The sequence below is a fragment of the Garra rufa genome, chromosome 4 (genome assembly GCF_049309525.1).
Source record: "Garra rufa chromosome 4, GarRuf1.0, whole genome shotgun sequence".
Lineage (NCBI taxonomy): Eukaryota > Metazoa > Chordata > Actinopteri > Cypriniformes > Cyprinidae > Garra > Garra rufa.
In genome coordinates, this window is record NC_133364.1 from 16,873,928 (window position 1) to 16,900,347 (window position 26,420).

General features: G+C 32.8%; 1 protein-coding gene across 1 annotated transcript in view; it reads left to right on the forward strand.

The window, feature by feature from the left end:
* Nucleotides 1–1,132: 1,132 nt before the first annotated feature.
* Nucleotides 1,133–26,420, forward strand: part of LOC141333750 (MICOS complex subunit MIC19-like) — a 636,840-nt gene continuing 611,552 nt past the window's right edge. Inside the window, exons 1-3 of the mRNA XM_073838871.1 lie at nucleotides 1,133–1,362; nucleotides 4,532–4,811; nucleotides 18,600–18,693. Of these exons, the coding sequence (XP_073694972.1) occupies nucleotides 1,282–1,362; nucleotides 4,532–4,811; nucleotides 18,600–18,693 (455 nt within the window). The 5' untranslated portion in view covers nucleotides 1,133–1,281. The remainder of the gene's footprint in view (nucleotides 1,363–4,531; nucleotides 4,812–18,599; nucleotides 18,694–26,420) is intronic.

Consider the following 26,420-nt stretch of genomic DNA (forward strand, 5'->3'; position numbering starts at 1 on the left):
AGTCATTTTTAATTTATAATGTGGATGTGTATTTCAATGCAATTTTAAAACCTCTGAAGTTTAATTTATGTTAGAATTAGATTTATATATTATTTTTGTAAAGTTTTTCTATAAATAAATAAATAAATAAAATAACGAATGAATGAATGAATAAATAAATAAATGAATAAATAAATAAATTAATTAATTAATTAAAAATAAAGTTTGGGATCAGTAACATTTTTAATATTTTTAAAAGAAGGCTCTTCTGCTCATCAAGGCTGCATTTATTTGATCAAAAATACAAAAAAGCAGTAATATTGTAAAATATTATTGCACTTTAAAATATTTTTTTTCTATTTTTTCTATTTTATTATATATATATATATATATATATATATATATATATATATATATATATATATATATATATATTATTTTACTTTAAAATATAATTTATTCCTTTGTTTTAAGCATCATTATTTCAGCGTCAGTGTTCAGTGTCACATGATCCTTCAAAAATTATTCTAATATGCAGATTTGCTGTGAAAACACTTATGTTTTTGCTGCTTAATATTTTTTTTTGAACCTGGGATACCAAAATAACAGCATTTACTCAAAGTACAAATGTTTTCTAACAATATGAGTCTTTACTCTTACTTTTAGCAATTTAACACATCTTTGCTGAATAAAAGTAAGTTAAGGAAGTTCATTTCTTTCAAAAAATATAAAGAAACAAGTTTGTAAATTGTGTAAAATACACAAAAAAGTGTCTTTTTGTAAAGTATATACATTGTTTTTATTTTTTACTAGAAATAAATTAAATTAAAAATTAAATAAAATTACAAAAACAATAAATAGCGTAATATTAAAGTAGAAGAATAAAGTAGCCTACATTATTTACAGCTTGGACCTGTTTTAAGTCATTGAAAAATAGCAGCAAATTCGATATGATTCTTCTGCTCTGAAAAAGATATTGATTTCGTATAGTGTCCTTTTAATATGAATATAGAAACTAATAAATACAAATTATTTTAAATGCAATGTATTTTACTTCTATTTTCTATGTTGCCCAATAGAGACACTAAGCATTTGCGCTCAACCAATGAGAAACGTCTTTCTTCGCCTGTGCCAGGTGGGCGGGACTAAAGACGGAAGCGGTCCATGTTTCTGAACGGGAGCTTGCGGCCCTTGTGCTTGCGCTTTACAACCAGAGAGCTGTCAACTCCTCAGAGTTCATAACTCCTGAACACATTTACATGAAGTAGCTGGTTGAGCACCAGCGGGCTTGTTTGACCAGGAATGGGAGCCAACAACAGCACGCGTCGCGTGTCTTTTGAGTCGGATGAGAATGAAAACGTAACGATAGTGAAGGGCATAAGGGTGAGTGACACACATGTCTGTCTGTTCTCCTCCACCTGTCAAAAGAACATCACGCATACTGACGCATGGCTTTAATTCACCTCTGCTGTGATTTGAACGCATGTGCAGGATCGTGATGAAGTCCTCTAATATCCTGCCTAACTGGATAAGCATTCTGTCCCTGACTGAATATTTACTGTACTTCAGCAGACCTGGAAAACCAAGTTTAGCTGCAATGTTATGCATTTCATAAGCATCCTACCTCAGAGGAATTATTTTAGCAAACACCTGTTACAGTTCAAGCATCACAATGTCAACAATGATAGCACTATGTTCACGCCCCCCATAACTATCATGTACAGTAGCTTAAACAGTGTCACCCTTCACACAGCTGTTAGTTGATACTAGCACTATGTTTATTTATGAATTGTTTTGAGTGTTTATTTTTCAACATGCAACTTATTCACAGACTTTTTGTTTTGTATAAGTGGTTTTCAGGGTTTACACAAACTAGTTCAATACTAACAACAGGGGTCAGCATTATCAGGCAAAAGACCCCTTGGTGGACAAGAAGCAGAGACCCCTTGTATTGTATAAAATTGAGTGTTGCATGTCAAGCATAACCTATTATAACATGTCTATACAACCATTGCATGTGTACACCAAATTAATTATTTTTTATCTTTATTAGAGTGATGACTTTGTTACATTTTTAATACTTAAAGTAAATGCTGCCTAAGTGAGTGTAAGGTAAAAAAAAAATAGCAAAACTTAAAAATATCCTGTCTATGTACACACACACACACACACACACACACACACACACACACACACTGCTGTTAAAAAGTTTGAGATCAGTATAATTTTTAATGCTTTTTAAGAAGTTTCTTATGCTCATCAAGGCAGAATTTCTTTGATAAAAAGTAATGTTGTGAAATACTTTAATGCAAATATACATATTTATATTAAATATATAAATATGTAAATATTCAACGTAAATTCAACGTCAATGTGAAAATATTTTAAAATGAAAGTTATTCCTGTAATGCAAAGCTGAATTTTCAGCATCGTTCCTCCATGTTTCACTGTCAAATGATACTTCAAAAATCATTCTAAAATTTCAGGATTCTTTAATAAATAAAAAGTTGAAAAACAGCATTTTTAAAAAAAAAAAAATAGAAATGTTTTGTAATGATATAAACTACCATTTGGTCAGTAAATTTTATTATTTTATTATTATAAAAAAAAAATACTTCTATTCACCAAGGATGTGCTAAATTGATAAGTCATAGCAAAGACGCAAAATATTTCTATTTTGAATAAATGCTGTTTTTTTTTTTTGTTTTTTTTACTTTTTATTTATCAAAGAATCCTGAAAAAAGAATCCAGGTTCCAAAATAAAATACTAATCAGCACAAATGTTTCTAACATTGATAATAAAATATGATTTCTGATAGATAATGCGACACTGAAGGCTGGAGTAATGGCTGATGAAAATTCATCAGCCATTATGTTAAAATAGTATGTTAAAATAGAAAACCATTATTTTAAACTGTAATAATATTTCACAATATTACAGTTTTTTTTCTGTATTTTTGATCAAGTAAATGTTGTCAAGAAAATAGTTTTGAATTATTTTAGTAATTAATTGTGTGTGTGTGTGTGTGTGTGTGTGTGTGTGTGTGTGTGTGTGTGTGTTTGTGTAACTAATGGTGTACAAATATATATATATATATATATAAGTTCATGAAAACATTAATTGTGTGACTAAATAAATTTAGTTTAAGACATTTAATCACTAATAGAACAAAACTACTAAAACAGAAATAAAAATAAATTATTAATAAAAACACATTTTATTTAGTGCTGGGCAATGATTAATCACATCCAAAATAAAAGTGTTTGTGTACATAATATATGTGACCCTGGACCACAAAACCAGTCATAAGGTAATTTTTTACAAAACTGAGATGTATACATACTCATACTCAATAAATAAGCTTTCTATTGATGTATGGTTTGTTAGGATATGACAATATTTGGCCGAGATACATCTATTTGAATATCTGGAATCTGAGGGTGCAAAAAAATCTAAATACTGAGAAAATCACCTTTAAAGTTGTCCAAATTAAGCTCTTAATGCATATTACTAATCAAAAATTACATTTTCATATATTTACAATAGTAATTTTACAAAAAATCTTAATGAAACATGATCTTTACTTAATTTCCTAATGATTTTTGGCATAAAAGAAAAAACAATAATTTTGACCCATACAATGTATTTTTGGCTATTGCTACAAATATACCCCAGCGACTTAAGACTGGTTTTGTGGTCCAGGGTCACATATGTGTATACTGTGTATATTTATTACGTATATGTAAATACACACACGTATATACATGTATATATTTAAGAAAAACATGTTATGTTTATATATTTTTTTTTAAATATATAGTATAAATTATATGAATACAAACATATATACATAAATATTTTCTAAATAGATACTGTATGTGTGTGTCTCTCTATATATACATAATAAATATACACAGTACACACACATATTATGTACGCAAAAACGTTTATTTTGGATGCGATTAATCGTGATTAATCATTGCCCAGCTCTAATTTTATTATATTAAAATAGAAATATAAAAACACTGATGTTTTTTTAACAGTATAATATCAATATATTTCACTCTGACTGAAACCCAGCAACTAAAAGGGTCTATTTTATTTTATGTTTGGGTATGAGGCCTATATTTCTATGTTGAACTTGACATGCCATCTTTTAAAAAGCATCCAATACCCAAATACTTTTTCTTTTAAGATACTTGTAAGTATCTGTGTTACGACCCCTCGATAGATATTAAATGTCTAGGGTGTCAGAAGGGGAACATAAAAACCATTTCGGACCATTGCCCAACTTAAACCTGGTGTGTGACTGAAAGTAAGCAAGACGGAAAACCAGAAACAAGCAAACTTGTTTTATTGCTACAGATTGTAAGTAAAGAAGTGAAAGGAAGAAAGGTGAATATTTAAAAGAGACAAAAAAAAGTACAGAATGTCCATCTCTGAAATAATTTCTTGATCATTAAATTGACATGGTTTTAAACTAGAGAAGAAAAAGCAGAAATATATATGCTCACAAGAGTGTCATTTGTTTTCTCCACCTCTATTCTTCAGCTCTCGGAGAAGGTCATCGACCGCATGAGGGAACCCTCAGGCCCACCACGGCCCCCCACCAGAACCCCTCCTGCTTCTCCTCCCGTGGTTGATCCTCTGCCAGCACTGGTGCCAATATCTCCTCCACCTGACCCTGTCACTTCCCTTCCACCTTCTTCCTTGCCAGAGCGAGTAAAACTCCCTGAGCAAGTGACCACTCCTGTACCACCACCAGCAGAGCCAGTCATTCTCCCCCCACCTCCTCCTGTAGTGACAGCACCAGCTGTATCAGCTTCTGCAGGTGAGTCCCTTGCTCCACCTGCTGCTACAGCTGAGCTTATAACAGCATCTCCACCTGTGGAAATAATTGCCCCACCTCCCTCCCCCAAACCCAGCACTTCTCCTCCCCTTGCTGATTCTGTTGCCTCCCCTCCTGCTTTTGAGCTTTTCACACCTCCTCCTCCCGCTGTAGAATCCATCCCTACTCATCCTATCACTAAAACTGCTTCTGAACTCGTCTCTGCTCCACCTGTAGAAATAACCACCCCCTCCCCTCCAGCTGAACTTGTCGCTCCTGTCGCTTCCGCTGCTGAAACTATTCCGCACCCTCCTCCGTCTGTAGAAAAACCTGTGGCTTCTCCACCACCGCCTCCACCTCCCGCCGGTGAGTCGATTGTTTTGAAGCGTAATGCTGACACACATACATGCGTTCAAAGTGAAGGAATTACACTTTGAGGTATTTTACACATATTGCACGGTGCACTTCAGTGCCTGTCATTCATGAGCGTTAATGGTACTCCTCGGGTAAATTGCATCTTGTAAGCACTCTGAATGTGTTGGTACACCATTGTGAAGGGGTAATATTATACATCAAGTCATTCTGGGTAATTCTACGGAATTCTAACTTCTCTTAAACACATCAGAGTACGTGGGTGGAGTGGAACAACAGCAATTTTCCCTTTAGTAAAGTATTCTGGCCTATGATGTAGCACCATAATAATGACTATTGTTGTACGAAATCATAAAAAATTATAATAATTAATAATATTAATTATTAAAGATCAAAATTAAAGCAGAAGTTCACTTCCAGAACAAAAATGTACAGATAATTTACTCATCCTCTTGTCATCCAAGATGTTCATGTCTTTCTTTCTTCAGTTGTCAAGAAATAGTTTTTTTAGGAAAACATTTCAGGAATGTTAGTGGACTTCTACGATGACTGCGAGTTTGAACTTCCAAAATGCAGTTCAAAGGGCTCTAAACTTCCAGTTTGGAATACACAGAGTATCTACATTTTTCTACATTGCTGCAGAGGTTCAAACGCCCTTTACAAAAAAAAAAGTTAAAACAGCTATATAAATTTTGCTGTGTGATTTTGAAGTTGGAGGACAAAACCCTAACTGGCTTGAACTGGAATACACAGAGTACATATAGAGTTAGACAAGATGAGCAATTGAGGTTAAGTATAGAAATTGTAATTGTTTTTAGAAAACAACTGATTGTTTCGCTAGATAAGACAGTTCTTACTCAGCTGGGATCATTTAAGGCTTTTGATGCTGCATTTAAACTGCATTTTGGAAGTTCAAAATCATAGAAGTCCACTATATGGAGATAATTCCTGAAATGTTTTACTCAAAAAACATAATTTCTTTACGACCGAAGAAAGAAAGACATGAACATCTTGGATGACAAGGGGGTAAGTAAATTATCTGTAAATTATTGTTGTGGAAGTGAACTTCTCCATTAATGTGGCAGGGACACTGAGACATTTAGTTAAACTTTAGCTTCTTCAAATTATTATTGTAGGTTAGTTTATGCAAAAATGAAAATTCTCTCAACTATTATTGACAATTAACTGTATGTTGTTCCAAATTTAGACTTTTATTCATCTTCGAAACACCAATACATTAATTTTTAAATGAAATCTGATAGATGAAAGGTCATTTTACCAGAACTTTGATGATTTAAAAAGTTCACAAAGGTATCATAAAGTAATAAGAAAACTTGGGCTACATTTCATAATTTATGTAGATGGTTTTTTGATGTTTTCTTGTAGTTTCGATGGAATAGACGTTGAATGGAGATTTAAAATTTTCTAATAATTTACTCACCCTCATGTCATCCAAGATGTTCATGTCTTTCTTCATTTGAAAAGAAATGAAGGTTTTTGACTAAAACATTCCAGGATTTTTCTCAATATAGTAGACTTCAATGCGGATCAGCGAGTTGAAGGTCCGTATTGCAGTTTCAATGCAGCTACAAAGAGCTCTACATTATCACAGCTGAGAAATAATATTACATCTAGCAAAATGATAATTTTCTTAAAAAAACAAAAATGTATATACTTTTTTAACCACAAATACCCGTCTTGCACTAGCTCTGCTTAGACTTCAGGCATTATGCAGTCACATTGGAAAGGTCACACGTGTTTAGTTCTTGGACTGTGTGCTTTGGTTCAAAAAGGTAGGGTAGGGAGAAAAACTCCATCTCATTTTCTCTTCCAACTTCAAAATCGTCCGACATCATTGTTTTACCTTTTTTGTAAAGGGCGTTCTAACGTGACTATGTAATGAGAACTAGTGCAAGACAGGCATTTGTGGTTAAAAACGTATATAAATTTGTATTTCTTTAGAAAATGACCAATCATTTGGCCAGATAAGACCCTTATTCCTCAGCTGAGATCATGTAGAACCCTTTTAAGCTGCATTGAAACTACAATTTGGATCCTCAACCCATTGATCTCCATTGAAGACCACTATATGGAGAGAAATCCTGGAATGTTTTCCTCAAAAACCTTAATGTCTTTTCGAATGAAGACATGAACATCTTAGATGGCATATGGGTGAGTAAAATCAGAAAATTTTCTTTCTGGAGTAAGGTAAACCTTTAAAAGAACATCCATTTGTGTTTTATAGATGAACATACTGTTAGCCTTTTGGATTTAAAACGGCATGAGGTTGAGTAATCTATGATAGGATTTTTATTTTTGGGTGAATTATCTCTTTAAATGTGTGTGTGTGTGTGTGGGTTTTTTTTTTAAATGCATATTTCATTTTTCCCCCACAAAAAACAAAACGCATCAATCCCAAATGCATGCCTGCTGACGCCTATTTGATTGAGATTTATTTGAAATACCGCTGTATAGATTTTTAAAAATTAGATTAACAAATTGGCTAATATTTTATTTTCCTTCCTAAAAGTTCAGTCCTCTTGATGTTAGTAAGTGGGCCCGGATCCCTCCATATTATGATTCATAGCTTGTGCCTGAGTGCTAATGAAACGATTAATTCTAACTTGTAATAGAGTTAATGAATCAATGCTGTAATTAGGAACTCCACTTAAGCCAGTTTAGCCTCCAAGGTACCTGGAACAGCATCTCCTCCCAGAAGTGTTCCGAGCCGATCACATTTGCAACCGCTTTGCTTCTCATTAAAAGTAAGACTTTGTTCATAGATCTTTCAATCGGAAGTTTAGTTGCAGTTTTGAACGTTTATACCTGAGACAGCTATTAGGAACCAATAATTCTTTGACATTGTCTTCAATTGCAAAATGAGTCACATGACTCATTAAATAACATGCCTTCTGAATTATAAAATTACGAACTGGACACTCTGCTGTCTCTCTGTAAATAAAGCCAAGAACACTTTAAGTAGATAGCCTGTTGGGTTTTTTTGGGCCAGTCATTAGATGCGTTTCCTGTTTTGGAACTAGTGCATCAAAATGTATTTAAACACATTTTTCTTTTAAAACGTCAGCCCACAATGTGTCCTTTTGTCAAACTGCAAATCTCAGCACTAGCTATGCTTAAAATGGACTCGTAAAATGTGCGGCTGGTCATTGCATTTTTCTCCATGTCTTGACTTTTTCTGAGCTGTGAGCTTTCTCGCTTCCACCTCCACATAATTAAGCACATCTAATATGTATCGAAACAGTAGCTCTGAAAAACTGTCAGCTCAAATACGTGTGAAAATTTCTGTGTGTGCCCTCTCGGCCCTTAATAGTGGTGTTACCTGCAGAGATGTGCAGAGTCTGTGGGCTGGTGCTGACACTATGAACTGGCTCTACTTACAGAGAGGGGAAAAAGAGACGACCGCCTGCATCGCACATAACCAGACAGCTCCCTGTTAATGAGACGCAGATCTGCTTAATGAGCTCTACCGTGGAGGCTCACACACTTTTTTTCCTCTGTCCATCTATCTATAACTCCCTACATCTCAATCTATCTCATGGAATCTCTCTCCCACGTGTATTTTTTTTTTTTTCTTGCTCGCTCATGGTTCCGTGGTATAATGATGACAGAAACTCTTTTGTGATTTTATATAAATATACATCATTCTGTTACATAAATACTCCCATAATGCATATGTCGTACCCAGTAGTTCTCATCCCACCCCCTCTGAAACTAGCAAAACTTGCTTGCTAAAACTTTTCCCCTTTATATTTATTTATTCATTACTTCATTGATTTTTTTATTAAGATATTTATTTAAAAACTTCTGTAAAGAAAATTCATTGTCTCTTCTTTCAGTTTTCACTTGCTGAATTATACACTCTAAAAGCACTAGGCTGATAACAACCCAATTTGGGGCCTTTTTAACGCAAGGGCTGGGTAAATAGAGGATAGAACGCTTTGGTTTAACTTTACCGAGTGAATTATGATGATTATTTCACCCAGCATAATGGGTTAGTTTGACCCAGCATAATGGGTTAGTTTGACCCATCATAATGGTTTGATGCATTTGTACTATACTAGCTTTTTTTTTTTTTTACTTCATACATAAATTAATGTTTACAGATTTGACCCAGGAGCTGGATAACGTAGAAACTACCCAAACATTGTGTTGTTACGTCTGACTCGGGGGCTGGGTAAAACAAAATCTACCCAAATAATGAGTTGTTAAGTCTGACCTGGGACAAACCAAACATTGGATTGTTACGACTGACCCAGGTGCTGGGTAACACAAAAACTACCCAAACAATGGGTTGTTACGTCTGACCTGGGACAACCCAAACAGTGGGTTGTTATGTCTGGCCCAGGTGTTGGGTAACACAAAAACTACCCACACAATGGGTTATGTCTGATATAGAAGCTGGGTAACACAAAAACTACCCAAATAATGAGTTGTTAAGTCTGACCCAGGACAACCCAAACAGTGGGTTGTTACTTCTGACCTAGGTGCTGGGTAACACAACACTGCCCCAAACAATGGTTTGTTACGTCTGACCTGGGAGATGGGTAACACAAAAACTGCTCAAATAATGGGTTGTTATTTTTGACACAGGTGCTGGGTAACACAAAGCTACCCAAAAAATGGTAACAACCCTGGACAACCCAAGCAATGGGTTGTTACATCTGACCCTAGAGCTGGGTAACACAAATACTACCCAAACAATATCTCACCCAGCTGCTGGGTACTCACAAAAACTACCCAAACAATGGGTTGTTACGTCTGACCTGGGACAACCCAAACAGTGGGTTGTATTGTCTGGCCCAGGTGTTGGGTAACACAAAAACTACCCACACAATGGGTTATGTCTGATATAGAAGCTGGGTAACACAAAAACTACCCAAATAATGAGTTGTTAAGTCTGACCCAGGACAACCCAAACAGTGGGTTGTTACTTCTGACCTAGGTGCTGGGTAACACAACACTGCCCCAAACAATGGTTTGTTACGTCTGACCTGGGAGATGGGTAACACAAAAACTGCTCAAATAATGGGTTGTTATTTTTGACACAGGTGCTGGGTAACACAAAGCTACCCAAAAAATGGTAACAACCCTGGACAACCCAAGCAATGGGTTATTACATCTGACCCTAGAGCTGGGTAACACAAATACTACCCAAACAATATCTCACCCAGCTGCTGGGTACTCACAAAAACTACCCAAACAATGGGCTGTTATGTCTGACTCAGGAGCTGGGTAACACAAAATCTGCCCAAACACTGGGTTGTTACGTCTGACCCAGAAGCTGGGTTACACAAAATCTACCCAAATAATGAGTTGTTTAGTCTAACCAGGGACAACCCAAACAGTGGGTTGTTACGTCTGACCCAAGTGCTGTTTAACACAAAAACTTCCCACACAATGGGTTGTTATATCTGACCCAGAAGCTGGGTAACACAAAAACTATCCAAAAAAATTGGTTGTTACATCTGACCCAGGTGCTGGGTAACAGAAAAACAATGGTTGTTATATTTGACCCTGGTGCTGGGTAACACAACACTGCCCCAAACAATGGGTTGGTATATCTGACCCAGGAGCTGGGTAATACAGAATCTACCCAAAAAACGGGTTGTTACGTCTGACCCAGGACAACCCAAACAGTGGGTTGTTACGTCTGACCCGGGAGCTGAGTAACACAAAAACTGCCCAAACAATGGGTTGTTACATCTGACCCAGGTGCTGGGTAACAGAAAAGCTATCCAAAAAATGGGTTGTTACATCTGACCCAGGACAACCCAAACAATGGGTTGTTATGTCTGACCCAGGAGCTGGGTAATACAGAATCTACCCAAAAAACGGGTTGTTACGTCTGACCCAGGACAACCCAAACAGTGGGTTGTTACGTCTGACCCGGGAGCTGGGTAACACAAAAACTGCCCAAACAATGGGTTGTTACATCTGACCCAGGTGCTGGGTAACAGAAAAGCTATCCAAAAAATGGGTTGTTACATCTGACCCAGGACAACCCAAACAATGGGTTGTTATGTCTGAACCAGGTGCTGGGTAACACAACACTGCCCAAACAATGGATTGTTACGTCTGACCCGGGAGCTGGGTAACACAAAAACTGCCCAAACAATGGGTTGTTACATCTGACCCAGGGGCTGGATAACACAAAAACTACCCAAACAATTGGTTGTTCATCTGACCCTAGAGCTGGGTAAAACAAACACTACCCAAACAATATCTGACTCAGCTGCTGGGTAACACAAAAACTTCCCAAACAGTGGGTTGTAACGTCTGACACAGGAGCTGGGTAACAAAAACTACTCAAACAATGAGTTGTTACTTTGACCTAGGAGCTTGGTAACACAAAAAATACCCAAACAATGGGTTGTTGTGTCTGACCCAGGAGCTTAGTAACACAAAATCTACCCAAATATTGAGTTGTTACATCTGACCCAGGTGCTGGGTAACACAGTTATGGCATAGCTGACCCAATCCTGTTTGTCACAAGACAGATCACAGTCTAAGAAATAATAAAAAAAAATAGACAGAATGTACAGTTTCTGCATTTTGTAGAACAGAATAGTTGTCCCAAAAATAGAAATTGGTATAATTTATTCACTCTCATGTCATTTAGCTGCCTTTCTTCATTGAAATGAATTACCAAACAATGCTTACTTAAACTTTGTAGCTATTAAAAATGACCATAGCAGAACAAGCATCAAGTAAACTTTCGGTGACTCACACCTTAAAATTTGTGTCTTTGTCATAGCTCTTCTAGCCATAAGAGCCTCAGCTCATCTTCTAAGGTCAAAGGCTATGACCTTAATGAGAGACATTGATTATGTGTGCCCACGAGTGGAGTATTAAGAGACGCTGTGGATGATCAAGTCCATTGCTAAATCACGGCAGAGTCTCTGCGCGTGGTGATTAGATGGTGGTCAAGGTTGATCCTCCTACACGTTCTCAGCGTCCCATGAATATTCATACGCAGGGCCCACACACCGTTTTCCATTACGCTCTAATTACCTGCACACAAATCCTTCTTTGTCTCCGCCATACATAAACACACTTTTCTTGCCGTTACATATTAAGTATCTCCTTGAAGATCATCACCAAGTTCGGAGAGCAAAGAAGAGGTACGCTCTCGCTGCATGTGATGCGCCGTAATGAAATTATCTTTTAGCCCCATTTGCATGTTGTTTCACGAAAACTTCCTTGAGATCCGAGAAGATGGAAGTGTAGGCTGAGGACAAGAAAGATCACCTTGTTTGATATTCCCAGGAGTCTTTTTATGTGTGTAGAAAGATGTTTAAGTTGGATCGTGAGGAACGTGTAATGGTTTAGATTAGCCCCGCCTTCTCCTCTTCTTCTCAGGTCTGGAGATTAATGAAACGTCTTATGAGACACGCAATTTGTCTCTGTCTGTTATCTCTCTCCCGACTGCCCAGAAGCTACTTTTTAAAATATCTGCGGAGAATGAAGGAGGGAGTAAAAGAGAGAGAAATATCTAAAGATGATGAGTTTTTCATCTTTAAGCATTACTCTTCTCACTCAGGATTGACACGGGTACCCAGACGGTTAATGCCGTTCTGGAGTTCTCGGTGACCTCCTGCGAAAACCCCCTGAAGACTCGCAGATGGTTTTTTAACATACGAGCTGGTTATCCTTTGAATCCACAGAAATCCTTTCTTAGTCATTTTTAAATATTAAAGCCCATTTTAAATTAATGAATTATGGGAACCTAGAGCGTGAGTGAATGTGTGACACTGAAGAAAAGTCGTTAGCCTGGAGAAGGAAAAAAAAAACAAGTGTGTAAGGACCAGTTTTTTTTTTTTGGAGGTTTGGCTGATAACACTAAGTCTGATTTTTGAGCACATATTTTTGCATGTTTTACATTTACAGTGCCTTGTGAAATTATTCATATCCCTTCATTTTTTTCACATTTTGTTATGTTGCTGCATATGTTAAACTACTTTAAATTACTTTTTTCCCACATCAATCTACACTCCCTACTCCATAATGGCAAAGCAAAAAATAGGTTTTTAACATTTGTGCAAATTTATTAAAAATAAAAAACTGAAAAGATCCCGTTGCATAAGTATTCATACCCTTTTCTGGGACGCTCGAAATTTAGCTCAGGAGCATTCATATTGCTTCTAGATGTTACTACACTTCGAGTGGAGTTAAACTGTGGCAAATGCATCTGAATGAGTATGATTTAGAAAGGCACACACCTCTCAGAAAAGGTCTAACAGCTGAAAATGCATATCAGAGCAAAAACCAAGTCCTGAGGTCAAGATAACTGTCTGTAGAGCTCAGTGACAGACTTGCGTTAAGGCAATGATCTATGGAAGGGTTCAGGAAAAAATCTGCTGCATTGAAGGTTCACAGAAGCATTGTCCATAATGGAAGACGATCGGAACAACTAGGACTCTAGAAAATGTCTGCCAGCCCCCATCCAAGCTGACAGAGCTTGAGAGGTGAAAAGGTGAGGCAAAGAATGGCAGATAATTGCCAAATGCAGATGTGCAAAGCTTGTCACATCATACCCAAAAAGACTTGAGGCTGTAAAGGTGCTTCAACTATGTACTGAGTTAAGGGTATGAATACTTATGCAATATACTTATTTCAGTGTTTTATTTTTAGTAAATTTGTAAAATTTGCAAATCTGGTTTTTGCTTTGTCATTATTATGGTGTATGGAGTGTAAATTGATGTGGAGAAAAACTAATTTAAAGCAGTTTAACATAATGCTGCAACAAAACAAAATGTGAAAAAAATGAAGGGGTATGAATACCACAAAACCAGTCATAAGGGTCAATTTTTTAAATTGAGATGTATACATCTTCTAAAAGCTAAATAAATAAGCTTTCCATTGGCATTTGGTCTGTTAGGATAGGACAATATTTGCCCGAGATACAACTATTTGAAAATCTGGAATCTAAATATTTGAGAAAATCACCTTTAAAGATACATATAAATATTGATATATTTAGGGTAGGATATGTACAAAATATCTTCATGAAACATGATCTTTACTTACTTTACTTATAATTCTAATAATATAAAAAGAAATGCATTATTATATTGCATTTTTATGAATTATTTAATTTATTCGTTCATTCATTTATTTGAAATGTAATTACTAAGTGACCTTAGAGTAAGTCTTTGATGGAATTTTTACATATGAACTTTTTTCTAATAATGATAATACTATTATTATTATTGTTATTGACATCATTAATTATATTTACTAATTGTTAATTATGCGCACAGTCCACTGCATTACAGCTTTGATAAAATATAATATTTATATTTAATATATTTATAACATATATTTAATTTACTTATATTTACTATATTTAATTTAAATTTCAGATTGTGATTATGTCATATAACAATATAATTCAATTAAACAATATATTATAATATATATGCATTATCATATTGCATTTATTTATTTATGTATTAAGTTATTTGTGTATTTATTTATTCGAAATGTAATTACAAAGTGACCTTTTGTGAATTTTTTAAATGTAACGTTTTTATTTTTGCACAAAAAATTATGCAAATTGTTATAATGATAATACTATTATTATTATTGACATAATTATATTTACTATATATATATATATATCGATCCATATTTTGATATAAATGCTGGTAACTGAAACTCTCCTACTTAAGTTTATTACTGAAATACACATCTACATTAATAATAGGGTGCACACAGTTATTAATTTTAAACAACTTTTAGTTTAAATGAACACTGTAACAAGAAGTCATAAATATGTGCATCCATTGTACACCATGTAAACAAACTGCAAAATGCACATTAAATGTAAATGTGCAACAGTGAAATCTATTAAGAACTTCAAACATGTTTAAAAAATAAATCATTTTTCTAAATTCAAAACGTTCAAAACAGGCCAATCATAATACAAAACATTCTAACTGTCCATAAAACTAACAGTTCTTAACTACAGCCTAATCATTTTTGGTCACCAGATTTTTCTTCAAAAAAAGCAGCTGATGGTGACACCTTCAGGACGAGAGGTGAATATTCATATCCTCTTACGTGAAGCTGAAGCACGCGCATTAAGAATCGATTCGGGGATTTCTCGAAGTGATATCGTTGCGTTAAATTGAAGATCGATTAAAATCGGAGAATCGAAATTTTTTACCCAGCCCTATATATATATATATACACTATTATATCATAACATCATTTCTTTGTTTATTTAATTTAATTACTATTTTGTTGATTTTTGTTTTGCTTTCTTGTTTTGTCTTTTGTTTTGAGTTTTATTTTTTAGTTTAGTTTTTGTTTTGTTTATAGTCTTTATTTTGTGTTGCTATTTGTTTTTTGTTGTTTTATTTGAATTATTATTATTTATTTATTTTTAGTCTTTTATCTGTTGCTTTTTGTTTTGTTTCATTTTGTAGAGTTTTGTTTTAGTTTTGTTTAGTGACCTTACAGTAAGTCTATGGTGGAATTTTTACATGTAAACTTTTTTTTTTTTTTTGAATGAGACTAACATTGTTTGAACTCAACTCATCAACATTGCAAATTTTTCATCAGCATCCTGGTCATTTTCTGCATAAACAGTGTGCAGTGATGATCCTTTGTGTTGTGGAAGAAGTGCAGGCCAAGACATCCATTGTGAAAGGCAAACCGTTACTTACAAAAATAAGATCGCCCTGTTTTAGATGTGTTAACCGTGAAGGATGTCCCTTATCACACCATATCTTTAATTTGATGCTATCTGGTGGGTTTGAGGTTTAGACAGCACCTGTCTGCTTGTATCCAGTACACTAGCCTGCTGTTTGATAAATGCTGTGCCAGGGTTCGCAATTAATTTCGGTTTCCTCTTCGGCATTGTCACGGCAACAGGAGGATTTCTCATTAGTCTTCAAGAAGGTTGGTATAAGTGATAACTTTTAGTGTTTCCCCCCCAACAGGTTTCTTCTCTCGGCTTTACAGTCTCAAATTGTTTCTAAAATGAATAAATGAACACAACTAAACCATATGGCACCCATAGTGACTGCTCCTTCTGGCGGCTGCTTCTAAAGCATCACTTTCAACTACTGACAGCTACTGTGTCTTCCTTTCATATGTTGAGTATTCATGCATATAAGAGTCGTTAACAATGTTTTCAGTGTTTTAAAACCTCTATACTGTATGTGCGATGAAAACTTCTCTGAGTCTCACTTACAGCAAGTTGCAAAAATCAATTTATTTGTATTGTCTTTAATTCAAGTGGACTACTGACTTGTGGAATGAACACACTTGCCTGTGATTTGACTTATTTGTTTAGTTTATAGTTTTGTTTTAGTTTCTTTTTTAGTGTTTTGTTTTTAGCCTTTGTGTTGCTTTTTTGTTTTATTTTAGTTTTGGGCTTTAGTTTATTTTTTGTTTTCTTTTTAGTCTGTTTTTTTGTTTTATTTTATTTTATTTTTGTCTTGTGTTGCAATTTGTTTTGTCTTGTTTTGTTTTTGTTGTTTTATATTGTTGAATTTTGTTTTGTTTTAGTTTTGTTGTGTTTTTAGTCATTGTTTTATGTTGCTTTTAGTTTTAAGTTTTGTTTTTGTTTTAGTTTTGTTTTAGTTTAGTTTTTTCTTTTTAGTCAGGTTTTTGTTTTAGTTTCTATTTTGTGTTTTTTGTTTTAGTTTAGTTAAGTTTTATTGTTTTTTTGTTTATTTTTAAATTTAGTTTTTAGTTTTTTTTTGTTGCTTTTTAAAATTTTGTTTGGTGTTTTGTTTTAGTTTTGTTTTTTTGTTTAGTTTTTAGTCTTTTTTGTTTTGTTTTTAGTCTTTTTTGTTTTGTGTTGCTTTTTGTTGTGTTTTACTTTTTGTTGAGTTTTGTGTTTTGTTTTAGTTTTGTTTGGTGTTGTTTTTTTATTTTGTTTGTGCTGTTTTGTTTGTATTTAGTTTTATGTTTGTTGTGTTTTTAGTCTGTTTTTTGTTGCTTTTTGTTTTGTTGAGTTTTGTTTCAGGTTTGAGTTTTGTTTCGTTTTAGTTTAGTTTTTCTTTTTAGTCTTTTATTTTGTTTCTTTTTTTGTTTTGTGTTTCTTATGTATTTTGTTGTTAGATTTAGTTTTTTGTTTTGTTTTATTTAGTTGAAATTTGTGTGTTTTGTCTTGTTTTGAGTTTGGTTTTAGTTTTAGTTTTGTTTTGTTTTTAGTCTTTTTGTTGCTTTTTTAATTTTGTTTTGCATTTTGTTTTGTTTTCATTTGAGTCTTTTTTGTATTAGTTTCTTTTTTTCGTTTTGTTTTGTTTTGTTTAATTTTAATTTTAATTTTTTCGTTTTGTTTTATTTTATTGGGTTTTGTTTCAGTTAAATTGTTAGTTGTTTTTTGTTGTTAGTCTATTTTCTATCTGTTTTGTTTTTACTCTGGATTGGAGACTATTAAACATCACTGCTCTCTAAGAAGAAATATTTTTGGAATCTGTTACATAACAAATTGTGAATGCAATACTTAAAGTGCTCATCTGTTTACTGTGGGGAGAGATAGTTTGCCGAAAAGTTGTGTATTTAATTATTTAATTTTTGCTAAATGATCCAGCCCTTGCCAAGTTAGTGGATAGAGAATAAATTATTTATTTCAAAAGTGCATAATGTTAAAGTTAAAATGATCTTTTGATTTAAGTAAAACCTCTTATACTTCCTTTTAGGCTTTGCCATCAAAGACTCAACTTGCATTTGTGACAGGATCTGACTTGGATATGTCTGTGAGGAATGATTGCTTTTGTACTTTTATTTATTGATTTATCATTTATATTTTTTTAGACTAAACGTTGGTTGTTTTTCCAAACTACAATCCTGTATCTTCATCTGCAACGCTTGGACTTCCTGTCATGCAGTAGCTCCAGGCTTCTGCGGTGCTGCAGTACTGCTGCTTTTTTTTTTCAACTGGTGGCTATGAGTTTGTCTGTTTTATATCTCCACTGTGCTTTCACGGACAATTAGCCATCTAGATAAAGAACAGGATACACACTGACATGTTTGACTGTGGCGGTGTTGATATCAACACTAAGTTTTAAAAAGAGTATTTTTGAAGTGTGTGTTTGAAAGTGTTTTTTATAGTCATTTTCAGTGCATAGGCGTATAGGACCCCTGTCCCCCATATTTCGGTTTCTCTCGCTTTGCCTCATAACGCAGAGATGTCCTGAGGGCTCAAAATACCATCCTACCTCACTGTACTCTCTCTCACAAACTTCTTTACAAGCAAGTACAAACTTGCCTCAAAGAATCTTCAAGTGTACAATAAAACATTAAACTTTGATACCCACAGGACATTGCTTTTCTAGGACCTCCTATGAAATGCAACATCAAAATCAAACACTCAGAATAACTATCTGGCATATAGGCAGTAGCTCAGCATCTAATGTGCATGTTTTGTCTTTTGTTTAGTGGATGAGTCTGAACTGAGAAGAAAAATTGCTGAAGAGCTGCAGAAAGGCCTGGAGGAAGAGAGGAGAAAGGCACGAGAGGAACACAACCAATGGTGAATATCCATTAACACATTTACACTGTAACAGTTTATAGTATCTAGCTCTACCTGTCTGAAATTGGTGTGTGGAAACCACACGTCTCTGTTTGGAGAATTTGCCTGCACTTAATGGTTAAGCAGTCAGAAACAAAAGTATATGAAAGAAAGTATATACTTTATATATGCTATTTGTTTTAACACTGTAAATATATAAATAAAAAAAATCAAATTAAATATAAAAAAATAAAGTTAAATAAAAATGTAAAAAAGTATAATAAAATAAAATAATAAAATAAAAAGTGTAATTAAAGTATATACTTTATACAATCAAATAAAAATTAAAATATAAACAAATAAACAAACAAATAAATGAATGAATGAATAAATAAAGCATATAGTTTATATATGCTATTTGTTTTAACTCTGTAAATATAAAACAATACAAAAAATAAAATATATAATAAATAAATACATTTGTTTAATAAATAAATAAATAAAGTATATACTTTATAAAACAAAATAATAAAAAGAAACAAATAAAAAAACAAGCAAACAAACATAAATAAACAAATGCAGTGTACATTTTATATATGCAGTTTGTTTTAACACTGTAAATAAAAAAATTAGATTACAAAATATTAAAAAATAAAATTAAATATTATGAAACTTTAATTAAAAAAAATTAATAAAATAAAATTAAATAAATACATAAAGTATATACTTTATATATGCTATTTGTTTTAACACTTTAAATATAAAATATAAATTAAATATAAAAAATAGTTAAAAATGTAAGAATAAATTATAATAAAATAAAAATACTAAAGTCTGTAAATAAAGTATATACCTTATGAAATCAAATTAATATTAAAATATAAATAAATAAACAAACAAACAAATAAATGAATGAATACATAAAGCGTATAGTTTATATATGCTATTTGTTTTAACTCTGTAAATATAAAACATTTAATAAAAAATATTAAAATAAATAAATAAAACAAAATATATAATAAATAAATGTATTTAATAAATAAATAAATGTATTAAATAAATAAAGTATATACTTTATAAAACAAAATAATAAAAGATAAACAAGCAAGCAAACAAACACACAAATAAACAAACAAATACAGTATAAATTTTATATATGCAGTTTGTTTTAACACTGTAAATATTAAAAAAATACAATTAGATTACAAAATATTACAAAATAAAATTAAATATGAAACTTTAATTAAATAAAAAATAAAAATATAATAAAATAAAAATAAATAAATAAAGTATATACTTCATATATGCTATTTGTTTTAACACTGTGGACAGGTGCTTCTGACATAAATTCAGAAGTAAATTCAATAAAACTTTGTCTTTATTCAATAAAACCTCATACTCTATTCTTTGTTTTAGAAAAGGGCATTGAAAGACTTGACTTAGATTGTGACAAAAGAGTTGACTTGGTCTATTAGGAAAGATTGATTAACTGATTGATTGATTTTAACACAAGTGCTTCTGAAAAAAAAAGATAGAAAGAAACATGAAATGTGACATGAACTACTTAAATATCTACATGAAACGATGGGCTGAATATTATTAGCATATACATTGCAAGCAAATTTCAGCATTATTCTGAATACCACTTCAGATTATTAAACACAATCCTTACAAGCAACATGTTCCAGCTAAACAAAACTTGAAAATAAACGGAAATTAAAAATAAAGTGCAGAAAATAAATTGAAATCTTGGTCTTTCATGGCTTAACATAAGTTTTTTTTTTCATTAGTTTTTACTTTATTTTATTTGCATAGGGTAAAACCTGTCTTCCACATTTAAATGAATGTTCAAATAAAACCTGTGCCATGGCTTTGGTCAAGTTTACGAGCTGAGGTACAAACTCTTGTTTAATTCAGTACAAGACAGAGACGCTGTGTGCCTTAATGAGAATTTGGTCTCATCAGCAGTCAAACTGGGACACAGACCTGTCTGTGCTTTGTCTTGATCCATTTTCCTCCTTTCCTGAGCACATCACGCTCACTTTTTTTCGTCTTTCTTTCTTTTTTTGTGAAAAAGCAATTAATCATGCATGAAAGCGAGGGAGCAGGAGTCAGGGTGGAGTTAATTTCTTCATATGTGATGATCTATTAGCTTCGTATTCCTTCCATTTTTGTCCTGTTCCCTGTCTGCGAATACTGAAGGTGGCTGTACTGTGACAATCATTTGGCCTTTAATATCTCTACATCATGTACAGTCCAAACCTTTTAGTTGCACCAGCACACTTCACTCCTATAAAGCCCAAGTTCCTTAAGTACTCACTCTATTTTGTTCATCTAAAGCTTGTGATGGATGTGTCCGTGTCCTTGTCAACCCGGGCACATCTTGTACTGTTATTCTCAACAAGGCCAACACACTGACCTGCAGAAATGGCTATTGACAGGAAGTTTATTTTCTGTCGGCTATAAAAGTAAATTTAAGGGCAGGGTGTGTTGTTTTACAGCATTGTTGTTGAGGCAACTGAGGCAAAGTGCTCCATCCCATCGCCCCGGCAACGCCATTAAGGGAAAGTAGGGGCTTTATTGACCATGATGTCATGCTTGGAAAGACAGAATCAATATTGTCCTTAATGTTGTCTTCCATTTAGCTTTCCTCAACTCCCATTTCTTCTTTCATTCCTTTTCTGTCTTCCCAAGAATGTGCTGTGTTTTAAAAGTGCCCTTTTGAGATCGCAGGATTGAATTGAGTGAAATTAGCCTCTGGCTTTGGGTTTGAAGACCTTAGAGTGGCAGTCTCCAACCTCACCTTCAGGTCGACCATTGTTTGTATGCTTTTTTCATTGTTTTATTTCTCTCATTCCCAGTTTAATCAGATAAACAGTTCAGGTGAACAGTTAGTTGACTAATCTGCTGTCCTCTGTTTGTTTGGTTTTGTTGTTTTACATTTTGTTTTGCTTTGCATTGCTTTTTGCCTTTTTTGTTTTGTATTGTTTGTAGGTTTTAATTTATTTATGTTGTTTATTTTATTTGTTTTTATTTTGCTTTTGTGTTTTATTGTTTATTTATTTTTTTATTTTAATTTATTATCATTTACTTATTTTTCTAATTTTTTTTTATAATTGAATTTAATTGTATTGGATTGTATTTTTTTTGCAGGGCTGTCAGTCGATTAAAAATTTGTTAATTACGTGGTTTTTTGATTAATTAATCGAATTCATCGCAAAATGAATTTGACTAAAAATACCCACAAAAGGTTATTTAAAGCTATTTTGTGTTAAATGAGAAAGTATCGAGTAGACATTACAAATTGTTGCTTTAGAAAGAAATATTTTAAAAACATTTTGTTTTTACAGTTTGTTTTGCTTTGCATTGTTTTTTGCCTTTTTTGTTTTGTATTGTTTTTTTTCCTTTTTTTTTTTTTTTTTTTACATTTTTTACATTTACATTGTTTTTGCTTTGCTTTGTTTTCTTTTGCCTTTTTATTTCGTTTTTACAGTTTGTTTTGCTTTGCATTGTTTTTTGCCGTTTTTGTTTCGTATTGTTTTATGTTTTAATTTTTTTTTTTCATTTTTTACATTTACATTGTTTATTTAATTTAGTTTTTATTTTACTTTTGTGTTTTATTGTTTATTTACATTTTTATTTTAATGTTTAATTTATTTTCATTTACTTAATTTTTACATTTTTTGTTTTAATTTAATTGTATTGCATTGTAGTTTTTTGCAGGGCTGTCAGTCGATTAAAATTAGTTAATTAATCACATGATTTTTTGATTAATCGAATTCATCGCAAAACAAAATAAAATACCCACAAAAGGTTATTTAAAGCTATTTTTGTGTTAAATGAGAAAGTATCAAGTACACATTACAAATTGTTGCTTTAGAAAGAAATATTTTAAAAACATTTTGTTTTTACAGTTTGTTTTGCTTTGCATTGTTTTTTGCCTTTTTTGTTTTGTATTGTTTGTTTTTCTTTTTTTTTTTTTTTTTACATTTTTTACATTTACATTGTTTTTGCTTTGCTTTGTTTTCTTTTGCCTTTTTATTTCGTTTTTACAGTTTGTTTTGCTTTGCATTGTTTTTTGCCGTTTTTGTTTCGTATTGTTTTATGTTTTAATTTTTTTTTTTTTTCATTTTTTACATTTACATTGTTTATTTAATTTAGTTTTTATTTTACTTTTGTGTTTTATTGTTTATTTACATTTTTATTTTAATGTTTAATTTATTTTCATTTAGTTAATTTTTACATTTTTTGTTTTAATTTAATTGTATTGCATTGTAGTTTTTTGCAGGGCTGTCAGTCGATTAAAATTAGTTAATTAATCACATGATTTTTTGATTAATTAATCGAATTCATCGCAAAACAAAATAAAATACCCACAAAAGGTTATTTAAAGCTATTTTTGTGTTAAATGAGAAAGTATCAAGTAGACATTACAAATTGTTGCTTTAGAAAGAAATATTTTATTTGATTCAACATAAATTTAATAACACATAAACATTTAGGCTGCAACGGCTTAATGTAAACTATGGAACATAAAAGAAGATCATTTGAGAAACATCTTGGTATTTTTTGTTCATACATTGAAAGTCATTGGTAACCAAATCAGCTTTGTTACCAACGATCTTCAAAATACCTTCTTTTATGTTCAACAAAAGAAATGAGGGTGAGTAAATGATGACAGAATTAATTTTTTTGGGGTGAACTATTCCTTTAATCCCTTTAATGTTTTTATTATTATGGTTCACATGATTAGTTCAAAACGCGGATTCATTCAGCAACTAAACACTATGTTACTCTGAGACGCACAACCATTCTGCTATGGCTTAAAAGGTAATATGTTCTCTGCAAAATTGAGCAAAAACACATATTGTGTTTAAAATATAACACAATATTAACTTCTGATTTACTGAACTGTTGTATAAAATCACATTTAGGCTTGTGATAGATCGGGATAGATTCAGAACTCGTGTCATATTGCTCTTGCTGCCCGTGTGATATGTGATAAATATAAATATGAGACAAAACATATTTGTTGCAGGGACATTTTTGCACCAATATCTTGAATTTTAGGGCATAACTGCATTCATGGAGTTGTTACCCTGAATCATATTTGCCATCAGTCAACTATATGAAATATAAGATGATGTACAGGTGCGTTAACTGTGTTAAAATATTTGAATTGCGTTATTTTTCATAACTAATTGATTAAGTTAACACGTTAAATGACAGCCCTAATTTTTTTGTGAAATTTCTCATTTTCACTACAGATTTATTTATTTAAAATTAAATTTACATGGCAGGTGTGCTGTATTTTCACATTTACCATAAGAGCTTAGTTGGCGTATGAATCTAAAATGCCATTTAGAGGAATAGAATTCCTGAGATGAATCCGCTGGTAGATTTGTCAGACCCTGCCAACTTAATTTAGCAGTGACCTTTAATCTAGCTGGCTTCAGGGCAGTGGGCGGTTCATTGAAGACACATATAAGGTTTGACTATATGTTAAGTACACATTCCTCTTCACTTCTTTCACATGTCTTCCTGCTTTATTCATCATACTGCCTTCACAGGGCTTTACGGTTACTTTTCCTATTAGGAGCACAGTCAAAAATTTCTAAAAAATTTCCTTCTCATTGCGAGGTGATATTTGACTCCTTTAAGTGATTTACAGGGGCAATTTCTTTCCTTTTTTTACCTTTGTAATGGCATTTTCCTAATTATTAAAAGTGTCATCTTTTATGGTAAATTCAAGCATTTATATGTGACCCTGGACCACAAAACCAGTCATAAGAGTACATTTTTGAAATTGAGATTTATAAATCATCTGAAAGCTGAATAAATAAACTTTCCATTGATTGTTTGTTAAGATAGGACAATATTTGGTTGAGATGCAACTATTTGAAAATCTGGAATCTTGAGTGTGCAAAAAATCAACATGCTGAAAAAAAATCACTACAAATTAAGTCCTTAGCAATGCATAATATTATTTTAAAAAATAAGTTTTGATATATTTACAGTAGGAAATGTACTAAATATCTTAATGGAACATGATCTTTACTTAATGTCCTAATGATTTTTAAAGGAAAAAAACGATAATTTTGACCCATACAATGTATTTTTGGCTATTGCTGCAAATATACCCATGCGACTTAAGACTGGTTTTGTGGTCCAGGGTCACATATTTATAAGCTTTTTCAAATTTCTAATTAAAACAAAAGAATAAGAACCAGTAGAATTAGACGAGTAAGTTACCAACCATATGAAATTAGTGACTTATAGGTGTATATTCAGACATTTAATAAGGTTCAGAGGTGGCATAAGTCCAATTAAATTCAGAATTTTATGTTGAGATTAATTCTTAAATGTAAAATGTTAAATATAGAAATATTAAATGATTTACATAACTAAATTATATTTTAAAAATGAAACTAAAACTGCCAGTAAGTGGCAGCAAGTCATTTGATTTTATCACTGAATCATTCATTCAATTGATTTATTCGAACAGCTGATTCATTTAGGAATGAAGCAAATGACAGTCTTTATGAATGGTCAATTGAATCATTGACTCACTAGATTTGTTTAAAAACGCATGTTCATTCATAAATGAAACACCGCTGCGTTTGCTTGGAGATGTGCAGTGACTATTTTTCTATACTATTGCATAGGGTAGGGTCAGTAATGCCCAACATTAATCTTGCAATACCACAGTGCTTGGGTTGTACAAGATGGTGCTATTTCTAAGGAACCTTTAAACACATGCTTACACACCTCAGTATCTATCTACTAAAACTTATCATTGTATTTCTGAAAGTATAATGGGTGGGAGAGCACATTCACCAGACAGTATCTGTTTTATATTGTTATAAGTGTGCTGCATGATGCAAAATGTATTTCGTTGTGGAGCTATTTGTTTTTGTTTGAGAGTGTGAATATATTCTATTAAGATAAGGTTAAGGATCAGCAAACTACTGTTTTCCAAATTGTTTAGTGGGTGGGTTGCCTGAACCACTGCTGCCGTAGATTGAGCGCAGTGGAGTGAAAAAGAACACAGGGGTCTTGAGTTGTGTCTTTTGAAAGTTAAACTATTTCTTAAGTTATAATGTCTTAAAAATGCAATGCTCCGGGTGCAGGACGCTTAGAAAAACTGCGTCGTGACTCAACAGCCAAATGTGTTTGTCTGTGTGTGAGTGTGTATAGCTGTAGCTGCCGTGCTTTATAGTGGATGAATGTAGAGATTTAACTTTTTCTAAGAGGGTTTCACCTTTCAAAACTGAAAATGAATAAATCTACAGTCGTGGCCAAAAGTTTTGAGAATTACATAAATATTGGAAATTGGAAAAGTTGCTGCTTAAGTTTTTATAATAGCAATTTGCATATACTCCAGAATGTTATGAAGAGTGATCAGATGAATTGCATAGTCCTTCTTTGCCATGAAAATTAACTTTATCCCAAAAAAAAACTTTCCACTGCAATGTTAAGAATGCTTCAGGGTGTCCAAGAAAGTCCAGTAAGCGCCAGGATCGTCTCCTAAAGAGGATTCAGCTGCGGGATCGGAGTGCCACCAGCGCAGAGCTTGCTCAGGAATGGCAGCAGGCAGGTGTGAGCGCATCTGCACGCACAGTGAGGCCAAGACTTTTGGAAGATGGCCTGGTGTCAAAAAGGGCAGCAAAGAAGCCACTTCTCTCCAAAAAAAAATCAGGGACAGATTGATCTTCTGCAAAAAGTATGGCGAATGGACTGCTGAGGAC